The sequence below is a fragment of the Solanum stenotomum genome, chromosome 5 (genome assembly GCF_019186545.1).
Source record: "Solanum stenotomum isolate F172 chromosome 5, ASM1918654v1, whole genome shotgun sequence".
In the NCBI taxonomy this organism is placed as follows: domain Eukaryota; kingdom Viridiplantae; phylum Streptophyta; class Magnoliopsida; order Solanales; family Solanaceae; genus Solanum; species Solanum stenotomum.
Window position 1 is genome coordinate 2996623 of NC_064286.1, and position 11721 is coordinate 3008343.

Genomic DNA, 11721 nt, shown 5'->3' on the forward strand with positions numbered 1-11721 from the left:
ACCGGTGGTGGGTTGGCGTTTGGTCGGGGAAGATGGGGTTTTGTTCGAAGGTGATTTACTGGTTGTTTCCAGTGGTGGTGGGCCTATTGGTAGCTATTTTCAGGTTTAAGCTAGCCGGAAATGGAGTTTGGTTCTTGTGAGCTGCTGACCAACTGGGTTTCGTGGGAGATTTAGGGGTGACCGGTGGTGGTGGGTCGTGATGGAGCTGGTGGTTTCGAATAGGAGGTTTCAGGTAGGGTTTTGGGTCTGTTTGCCGTTGCTTTTCAGTGGGTTTTTAGGGTGGTGTTCTGGTGGAGAAGAGGAGAGTAACAGGTGGTTTGGATTGCTACTTTGAGTTGGGTGGTGACTACAGCTCAAGGAAGATAAATTGGGATATTTCACACATTTGGAATTCTTCCTTTCAATCTAAAAAAATACTCACCACCACCTCATTTTTTAACTTAATCAAAACATATATAGGAAAATAATTTTACAATGGGATCAAATTGTGGATTTAAATAAAATATTTGTATATATTATTATTATCCTAATTTAATAATATTTCTAGACTGTGCTAAAAACGCCAAAAATTGATATTAATAAAAGTAATGAATAAAAATGAATATTAAAAAATGTAATGAACGTAACCCATGACGTGTAAAACAATGCAATTTAACAGAAATATGATTTAATCAAAATGAACAAATATTTGAACGTATTCAACAGGCTGTGACAAAAAGTAATGTAATTAAAATTAATTGATAAAAATCTAAAATTTTTGATAATTAAAGATAAATATCGATAAACTTATTTAAAATTATAAAAAAAATTGTATTTTGAACTATTGAATAAAATAAAACTTAAAAGTTAAAAATTTTGAAAATGTTAAGTCAAAATTAGGTGTCAACACGATGCACTAAGCACCTACTATGTGCGGGGTCCAAAGAAGAGCTAGACCACAAGGGTCTATTCTACACAATCTTACCTGCATTTCTGCAAGAGGTTGTTTTCACAGTTTGATACACCAAGGCTCCACTTCCCCACGACTAGTCAAATACAAACTCAAATCGAGAATAACCAACCACATATTTCATTTTATTGCACTGTAATTCAAGGTTTCTCTTACAAGAAATTATTAGGTACAACAGAACTATATTGGCAGTTCAATGTGTGATGTAACTTGCCATACTATCAGCCTGTAAAGTTTTATTACCTATAACATTTTCATAAACCAATAAATTTCTGCAACAATTTATGTAGGCGTTAAGCGGAGTAGAATCAATGATGATCATTTTGTAGATACGAATGCCTTTGACAGAAAGACTTGAGCCTTCCTAGTGCTTCTTCAAGAGAAACTGGATCCGCGGCAAAGGTTATTCTAATCCAGTTCTTCAAACCCACAGCAAGTCCTGCAAACATTTCGTTCAGATGAAATCACCTCGTTATAAATGCTTATTCGTTCATATTTCCAAACAATTGTTTCTTGAAATATATAAGACTTCCTCTTTCTGTTCTCATATGTTGCTCAGACTCTTCAAAAATTACCATCTGATGTGTGTCGGATCCAACATGGTGTAGCAGCATTTTTGGATAGTCCGAGCAACATAGCTGATCTCCTTATAGTCTTAAGTTTTTTGTTTTTTTTCCGCCCCTTCCACCTTTTTGCTCCTTTGGTGACTTGAACTCACAACCTTATGCTTACCATTTGAGAAACTCCCTCTTGTCTATGTCTAAGTTGTGGTCTTACTTTTCTAAAGGATCGTTGTTTTAACGCGATTGTTAGTTGACTAGTTCTTACCTGGAAGGAGTACAACGGATTCCTCTTTCGCCAGTTTGAAACAGAAGTCAATATCATCGCTTATGTCTACCATAAGTGGTAGATGCAGCTTCACCTGCATACATTAGAGAAATCATTTTAAAATCGAAAAGCATATCCCCGATGAATTTATTGGTTTTCGATTTCTCTCAGTGCTTACCATTACGGCCATTGATCCTTCTGGTTTATACGGACAGCTAATACAAGGAATCTCCTTTATCTTTTCGCAACAAATGTCTGCAGTCCACTTCAACAAGTTAACGGTCTTCCTGAAGAAAACGTCTTCAGTTTGCTGAATAATGCGAGGGACAGCCGCCTACACAACATGAGATTCAATTGCATGACTTGCCTAAAACTCAGAAATGTTGCAGTACTTATTGTATTTACGACTGATCATATCGTAAACTGCAATTCTAAGACGCTTAATCATATACATTCGACAAAGAATATGAGGGATAAAATGCAAACCTGTATAAAGGTAGCTGGACCTCCGCAAATGTCACAATACTTCTTAATACGTTCAACAAACTGAAAACAATTTCATCCATAAGTCGGTACAGAGAGAACAAAAACAGAGATTTTAAGTCTTAAAAGGAGTTAATTCATCTCTAAGTACTTGGTCATGTCGCGTTTAGTACAAACCTTTGGAGTTTTTAAGGTGCCATTAGGATCATTTGTGACAAGCCAACCTAGGCGCCAGCCAGGGACTAACCATCGCTTAGACAAAGAACCGAGAGTAAGCACAGGAGCAATGTCTCCGAAAATTCCCATTGGTACAAAGGGGTTAGCCCCAAAAGCAAGATGACCATATACTTCATCCGCAATCACTATGGTCCTAAGCTTCTTAGCAGTTTCCGTGATCTGATTTAAACATACAAAACAAATTCTCAAAACTAATACAGAATGTTAAAAGGAAAAACAACAGTTGGATTAGTCGAGGTGTACACAATCTGGCCCAGACACCACGGTTATAAGAAAATAGAGAGACAGTAAAAGTTATGTGGAAAAAGAGCAGTAAGAACAACCTCTTGAAGATGCTGGTAACTATAAACATTTCCACAAGGATTCCCAGGATTTATAACAACTATTCCGATCGTGTTATGATCTGCTAGAGCTTCAACAGCATTGAGATCAACCTCCCAACCTTTGTCTGGAATGAGATCAAAGTATCGAACTTCGATGTGTCTAAATGCAGCACAAAGTGCATAAATTGGGAAACCAGGCCTCGGTAGCAATATGTTAGAACCAGGACGAGCCAGAATCGACAATGCTAATTCAATGGCTTGGGTGCAACCAGCTGTGATATAAACATCATCTGCACATAACTTTTCTGGGAGCTCACGCGACAAATAATCTGCAATCGCCCTGTTCGATCAAAAAATATGCAATAACAAATTAAAACAAAGTAACCAACTAGTAAAACATTGAGGGTACATTTAAGCTGACTGAACACCATAATTACAACAACATAGCCCGTGTAATCCCAATCATGGGGTTCAGGGGATGACAGAGTAGTGTATACACCGACCTTACCCCTATCCCGTAGAGATACAGAGACTATTTTCGACAAACCATCAGGTTAAATAAACCATTTCCAAATATTTTGAATAAGAGAATACATAAATGAGAACACCAACAACAACAAAATAATCCAAAATACAAAGTAGTACACAACATAAAAAAAAAAAAACAGTAACTGAACACCACTATTATTAAATAAAAATGGGAAAATTGAGTTGCGTGTAAGCTGGTCGAGGCACCACCAGTGTAAACCCACAAGTGGGGGTGGGCAAAGTAAAATATACCTCTCTACGAGAAGTTATTTCCGATAGACCTCAGTTTAAATAAAGCATTTCCAAACAGTTTGAAAAAGGAAATACATAAATAATAGCAGTAACATCAAAAAAAAGAAAACGTAACAACAATGAAATAATGCAATAACCGAAACACTACTATTATTAAAAAAAAGAAAAAAGTGAAGGGGTGGGGGTGGGGGGTTGGAGGGGAATTGAAGTGCATGTAAGTACAACTACAGCAATAACATAATATTCAGTATAATTCCACACACAGAACAGTAACAACAACGAAATAATACGATAATTGAAAGAGAGAGTTGAGGGTACATTACTTTCTTGTTTGAGGAAGCCCCACAGTAGGTGAATAACCATTGAATTTGTGAGAAGTAAGAGATTCAATAACAGCATCATGTGCAACATCAGGTGAATGAAAACAAGAATATAATGTTGGGTCACCCATTCCTAATGATATAACTTTCTTGATATCTGTTGCCTCTGTATTTGCNNTATTTCCGATAGACCTCAGTTTAAATAAAGCATTTCCAAACAGTTTGAAAAAAGGAAATACATAAATAATAGCAGTGACATCAAAAAAAAGAAAACATAACAACAATGAAATAATGCAATAACCGAAACACTACTATTATTAAAAAAAAAAAGAAAAAAGTGAAGCCGTGGGGGTGGGGGTTGGAGGGGAATTGAGGTGCATGTAAGTACAACTACAGCAATAACGTATTCAGTATAATTCCACAGACAGAACAGTAACAACAACGAAATAATATGATAATTGAAAGAGAGAGTTGAGGGTACATTACTTTCTTGTTTGAGGAAGCCCCACAGTAGGTGAATAACCATTGAATTTGTGAGAAGTAAGAGATTCAATAACAGCATCATGTGCAACATCAGGTGAATGAAAACAAGAATATAATGTTGGGTCACCCATTCCTAATGATATAACTTTCTTGATATCTGTTGCCTCTGTATTTGCCATTAACAATCCAAGAATCCCTTTGATTGTGATGTTGTTTGGGGTTTCAATTTCAATTTGATTGTTAACTCCGCCACCCAAATTGCCTTCCATTTTTAGTTACTACTCTGAAAATTACAAGAGAGAAAAATGACAAAGCAAGAAAGTTCACTTTTATTTGCTTTGTAGTTTGTATTAAGACCACTCATTTTTTACTTATTATATAGAGGTTCAAGATCCACCTTTTTTTTTACTTGTTTGAGGATTCGAATCTCACTATCTTCATTTAATTATTAGATATTCAAAGTTTGGTGGTTTTATTAGTTTAGATTCACATGCCATGGATTTGTTATGAGATGAAGAGAGCTTCCTACTATCAATTGGAGCAGCTCTAAGATTTGAATTTTATGAGTTTGAGTTCAGACTTAATTAATTCAAGATTTAAATTTATGAGTTCGAGTTCAGAATTAGTTGATGCTTTATGAGTTTGAGTTTGGAATTAGTCATTCAAGATTTGAATTTTATGAGTTCGAGTTCAAAATTAATTGATTTAAGATTCGAATTTTATGAGCTCAAGTTCAGAATTAGCTAATTCAATTAATATGGGTTTAGGTTCATTACGGGGTAAGAAACTTACTAGTCTAATTAATTTAAATTCATGTCAAGTACATTTATTGTGAGGTGAAGTGCTCTGTGCTAATAGGAGTGGATTCAAGATTTAAACTTTATGACTTCGAGTTCAGAATAAGTTGATCCAAGATTTATATTTTATGAGTTCAAGTTCAGAATTAGTTGATCCAAGATTTAAACTATATGGGTTCGAGTACTGAATTAGTTGATTCAACTAATCTGAGTTTAGGTTCATTCCAAATTAGAAACTTACTGGTCTAATTAATTTAAATTCACGCTACATGAATTTATTATGAAATGAAGAGCTCCCAAATCATAGAAATGAATTTGAGATATGAACTTTATGAATTCGAGTTTAAAATTAATTGATTCAAAATTTAAATTTTACAAAATTAGTTGATCGATTAATTTGAACTTAGGTTCATTCCATATTAGAATCTATAAGTCTAACTAATTTAAATTTACATTATATAGGCTCGTTATGGGATAAAGAACTTTTAAGATAAATTTAAGATTTAAGTTTTATAAGTTCGAGTTGGAATTCAATAATCCAATTCTTATAGGTTCATGTCCTTTTTCTTTCATCAGTATTAATTAGTATGGGTTCATGTCCTTTTGCCCTACCTATTAATTAGCAATATGTTCATGTACTCTAATCATTAGTATTTGAAGCTTATTGATATGATTAAATTAGATTATATTATTTTTTTTTAATATATGGCGTTTGTAGTGTGTTAGTTTAATTAATTTAAATTTGTGTTATATAGACTTATTTGAAATTAAGTTCTTCCTATTAATAGATGACAGATTTGAGATTTGATTTAATGAATTCGAATTTTATATTAGTAATTCACGAATCCAAATAACTTAAATTCATGTTATATGAATTCATTATAAGATAAAGAGCTCCCTATTATTAGGGATAAACAAAATTTAAATTATGTGGGTTCAAATTTGAAATTAACTATGTGCGCAAATCCGTCAATCATTCATAGTAGAAGCTTATTGGTCTAACTAATCTGAATTCACACTATGTAGAATGTAGAGTCATTATAGTCTGATCATTATCAAAATTTTACGCATAGCAAAAATTTAATGCACCAGACTGACGCGAGATCGGTATTCTTACCGGGTATGGGGACCCACCCAGTAGTAGGAAACTGTCCATATGCTTTGATGTTGTGTGGTTATAAGTTCCCCACGCGCCAAGATGAGAGATATATATTTTCTCCACGGTGTTGAAAATAATTTAATTTTTTTCAAAAAAAACTTTGGAGAAAAAAAAAAAACCAAACATTTTCAAAAAAAAAAAAAAAGTTCTGCAAAAACTAGAACTGAGACAAATACCCAAAAAAAAATGTTAGTTTCTAAAATGTTGGAAGCAAAATTTCATAGAAAAAATTATTTATAAAAATTTTGAAACAATATTTTGAAATACAAAATGTTTTTTTCTTGATGTGAGATACCACATGAACACCTAGAGGTGATTATAAGCGGCACATTTTATGGTGTGTTGTGTAGTAGTGGGATTGCTCCACTTTTAATTAAAAATCTCGAGTTTGAGTCCTAAGTATAAAGAAAATTTTGTTGGGAGCGTCACCTTCTAACAAGCCCTGTAGTGCGCGATTTTAAATTTAGTCGATGCTTTAATGCGGAGAACAGACACCAAATGAAAAATTGGAAGAAAAAAGGCACATTTTTCGAACATATACAATGATATATTGAATTGACAAATTTAAATTATCAAACAAATTTTGCAAAAATGATTAATCTAAATAACGATCCACGCACTCACTTAAATTGGGGTAGCAAGGACTATTTTTGGAATTATTAGTTAATTAATAATTAATTTTATTTCTCTTTTGAGCTTCTTAATTACTCTCTCTATTCAATAATAGTTGTTCACTATCCTATTTTAGAATGTCTCAAAATGTCCCTAATTACTTGTCCAATTTTCCTTTTTTTACTGTTCATTTTGACAAATTAAGCAAAGACAAATTTTTTTTTACCTATTATACCCTTAATTAATTTAAAAAAAAGGTAAAACTTCTTGAAAATCTTAAATTTTTAGTTCATCCACTTTATAATTAATAGGGTTAAAATGATAAATTAACTATGTCGTTCATTGTTTTTTTAATAGGTGTGTCAATTCAAAAATGGATAAGTAATTAGGGATGGAGGGAATACTGATTAGCACCAATTATTGCTTATTAGTTAATTTTCTTTTGTTTATCTTTTTTGCTTCTTACTTAATCAATGATATTGCTTTATTAGCTAATCTTCTTCACGCAAATATATTATATATTAGGAAAAATTACTGAAATACACGTCTTATGTTTTCTTTATTTTCAATATTTCCTTCTATTTTTAAAAACCTTTAAAATTCCTTATTTCTTTAATGTATCCGAGCTACATATTAATGTATCCGAGCCAGTATTTAATGTATCCGAGCTACATATTATGTATCCGGTTTATTTTATAATGTATCTGAGCTAGTTTTTAATGTATCCAATCTACATATTATGTATCCGAGTTAGTTTTTTAATGTATCTGAGCTACATATTATGTATCTGGTTTATGTTATAATGTATCCGAGATACTCTTTAATGCATCCGAGCTTACATATTATGTATCCGATTTGTGTTACTTTTTAAGGGATTAATGTAATTACAAACTAAAGAGGGATATATTGTAATTTCATATTAAAACTATGTGATTCCTAAAATTTATACATATATATTATTGTAGATAAAATAATTTGTTACCTATATATATATATAATTTATTTTAGATTAAAAATTTAAAATATATAAAAACTTAAAATTTACAATGTTAATAATATTTGTAAGTATTCATTTCACACTTAATGAGATGATTTACTATTATGCAAATACAAATATATAACTTATTTTAATTAAAAATTTAAAATTATTTAACCAAAAATTCTTGCCACTAGTGTGTGTATATATATATATATATATTTAAAAATAATAATTAGAAGATTGTCTGTCAATTCACGTGTCCATAACTCCATATAACCAACCATATATTAAGTGATACGCGATCCAAAATTCGATGTAATATTTAAACATATAATATGCGTCTAGTTAATTATATAACATTACATGTTTCACGTTGAATTGTTAGCAATGATTAAATCAAAAGCTCTATATAGTTAGATCTTCACGTGAAACTGAAGGGTGAAAGCGCGTTTAATTTAGATCTTTAGAAGTTAAAACTAAAAATATCAAAAAAGTTATTAGTTATCACAAGATAACAGTTCACTATAACAATCATATTTTTTATGTAAACTTTATCTTTTATATTATATGTTCTTTATAACTATGCTTTGCTATATAGTAATCAAAAGAAAAAAAATGGATGTACATCCCCATTTTAAATAAAAAATTTCATTAGATTTTATTGAGATGAAATTTTTAATTTAAGCTAACTTTTTAAGAAATAAAAAGGTCCCTATTTTAACTATTTTATTGATCCATGCAGTCCAATAAAATTAATAATGTTATATAATATAATTAAATAAAATTTAATAGCCATTAGTAAAACATATTAAAATAAAGTGCTAATAAATACAAAAACAAACAAGTCTGTTAGTTAGCTGTGTATATTATGATGATGAAATTAGCTTATAATTAGGTAATTATTAATCTATGCCAACCTTTGAACATTAGTGAGACAATAATGAAAAATTCCAATATTTCTTAATTATATGAGAAAAATTAGAGTAGCAAATTATGTCTTTATATTATAGACTTCAAGAAGTTGAAATTATCATAAAAGAACTTAAATGTTATCAAGGTTATTAATTTTATGTTAAATATTATTTTAAATGTATCTAAAATAAAAGGATCTTGGTATATGTATATTATAACTCATGTATAATTTTAGTGGGACACTTATAAAATGGTTTAAATGAACATTTTTTTTTTATTTCTTAAAAAAATAGTTTAAGATAAAAAAAATCCCGTCAACAAAATTTAATGATCAAAGAGGAAAAAGAGTTGCAGATTCACGTTTCGGCCATCTTCAATTCTTGGTAGGCATACATTAATTACATTATATAAAAATAAGGATAGTTGCTGGCATATTACATTATAATAATGTTGGATTGGTACAGTGCTAGGCTGCTAGCACTATGGTTATTATTATTGATTATTATCAAATTTGTTGATTATTAAGATGTGATGATTGGCAACGAAATCAATATAGTATCATTTTAGAGGGTTATTGGGATTAAGATGTTAGGAGTTTATATATATATATGTGTGTGTTTTCAATACATACATGCATTCTGGTACAAATATATGTATATGTTATTTATGTATGTTTATGAAATAGAGGGTATTGGTTAAATTATTATGGTTGGCGGATGAACGGTACTAGGATATAAGATATGTCTATCTGCTGGTTAATATTTTTAATTCATTAAGAGTTACATGGGATAATGAGGTGAATTGCTGTATGTTTGTTAAAAGGAAAAATTATAGAAATCTCACATTTTAGTTTACTTATTACCATTATCCCCTGTAAGTTTTATAAATTTCCAAAATCCCTCATTTTCGCGCATCAGATTAGTGTATCTCGCGTATCAGATTAGTGTATCATGTATAAAATGTACAACAAATTAGTGTATCATGTATAAAATGTAATGTATCTTACTTAACGATTAATGTACCTCGCGCATCATATTAATGTATCAGCGCTTATATTATTGTATCTGTTTGCGGGATTTCTGTAATTATAAACTTTTTAAGAAATAAATTATAATTTTACCTTAAAAGTATGTGATTTCTGTAATTTACCCTTATTAAAATGGGTTGTGAGTTTGTTTTGGAAATTAATAGGAATGGTGGGCCAATCATTGGTTGGAATAAAAGGATGTCAAAGGAAAAAGTTATTGTTCCTAAAGCAATTCAGTTTAAATTTTATATTTTGGTTATTATATTTATTATAATTCTAGTTTTGATAGGTTGGTATGTGTAATTAAATATTATATGTATGGTACTAAGTGAACACCATTCGAATTATGAAATTGGAAAGGAAATAATTGGAATTTAATCCTAGACTTGAAACTTGGAAAACTATGATAGTGAAATGTTAATTGGCATCAAGAGTTACGAACTTGATTATAAAGTTTAGCGAATTTTTAGGTCAAGGCTAAACACATAATAATGTGAGTGTTGTTAGTTTCGAAATCTTATTGTGAATATGTACTTGAATAGATTGCATTGATTTGGAAGCTCAACGAAAAGGGAAAGCTAAGTCTCAGAGTGATTGCTCAGTTATTTGAGGCAAGTGGATTTCTAAACCCTAGTTAAGTGTGTGGAATTCGTGTATTTCCTTGTAATATTTGTTTTGGAGTAATGGAAATTGGTGGAGGGATTGACTTGTCCATGTTGAATAATTCTAATGATGGAAAAAGGGTAATAAAAAGGTAATGTGATAAATTGTTGGTGTGTGATGTTTGAGAATGATTTGAAGGCCTATTGTTTAATTGTTGATGTTGTATCACAGTTGTATTGTTGCTAGCCTTCAAAGGCGGGCGGAACTTCACTTTTTTTTGCGAATTGTGCATTGTTATTAAAATGGTCATTTCCTCTTTATTTTGTGAACATGTCATTTGCATTGGTTCTGAGACATGGTTGTGATAAGTGTTATGTGATAAGAGGATGTACCATTTCGAAGGACGTATAGTGTGCCGCGATGGATACTATATTTCGAGGGACGTATCGCACGCCGCGATGGATACTATATATCAAGGGTCGTATCGCACGCTGCAATGGATGCATGGACAAATATGTCCCCCATGGGTCCCAAACTGAGAGATATCGGGTGTGTATCGTTAGGTCAGACAAGCACCACTATACTTGACATTGCATTTTATTGCATTACATATTTTTATCATTGATGAACTTGATCTTGTGTGTTGCTGATCTTGTGAGTGCCTTTCTGTGAAACTTGTGATTGATGAATATTGAGTTGTTATTGAGAATATGTAATATGTTAGAGTGTTGTTATTGAGTTGTGTGCTTTGTAAACTATGAATTGTTAGGTTGGGCTGGTTTTATGCAGGCTGTAGTTGTGAAGGTTCGGATAGGGTGTAAGGAGTACCCGTATTCTGTTCTCTTAGCTTGTGTTTAGAGGTTTGCTTGTTGAGTACCGTGTGGTTTGGTACTCTCCCCTTGCTTCTACATTTTTGTAGGTTACGGTCCCGGATCTTCGTGATACCTTCTATTCCCTTCGTTTTCGAAGCTTTCTGTGGAGATTTGTGAGGTAGTTGTTTGTCATCTCAGTGGACCTTCTTACTAATGTTTATGATTCTGTTTTTACTTGAAAGACAACGTCATTTGAGACTTGCGTATTTTATTTCAATTCTAGTATTTACATTAGAGATTTGTGCACGTGACAACCAGGTTTTGGGAATCAAATTAAGTCGACATGTTATTCGTATTAATAATTGTTATTGGACTTTTGTTTTATTTCCGCACTTTATCGATATGATTGGATTTTAG

At 31.6% G+C, this 11721-nt stretch overlaps 1 protein-coding gene across 2 annotated transcripts; it reads right to left on the bottom strand.

The window, feature by feature from the left end:
• Positions 1–1217: 1217 nt before the first annotated feature.
• LOC125866014 (probable aminotransferase TAT2) lies at positions 1218–4739 on the bottom strand. Of its 2 annotated transcripts, none has more exons than XM_049546297.1 (7): positions 4407–4739; positions 2821–3160; positions 2438–2656; positions 2264–2323; positions 1956–2111; positions 1778–1871; positions 1218–1388 (listed from the first exon to the last, which is right to left on the bottom strand). In XM_049546297.1, exons 1-7 carry the CDS (start codon positions 4670–4672, stop codon positions 1258–1260), a joined length of 1266 nt encoding a protein of 421 aa, XP_049402254.1. In that variant the 5' UTR covers positions 4673–4739; the 3' UTR covers positions 1218–1257. The 2 variants fall into 2 exon arrangements, with proteins under 2 accessions (XP_049402254.1, XP_049402255.1); XM_049546298.1 differs by lacking the exon at positions 4407–4739 and adding an exon at positions 3924–4093.
• Between the last annotated feature and the right edge of the window lie 6982 nt (positions 4740–11721).

Excerpts from the sequence above, each read along its gene's own strand:
- LOC125866014 (XM_049546297.1), bottom strand. The coding sequence starts at position 4,672 with ATGGAAGGCAATTTGGGTGGCGGAGTTAACAATCAAATTGAAATTGAA. Across the intron at positions 3,161-4,406 it reads GGGCTTCCTCAAACAAGAAA|GGCGATTGCAGATTATTTGT; the intron begins GTAATGTACCCT and ends TTGATCGAACAG. Across the intron at positions 1,389-1,777 it reads ATCCGTTGTACTCCTTCCAG|GACTTGCTGTGGGTTTGAAG; the intron begins GTAAGAACTAGT and ends AAATGTTTGCAG.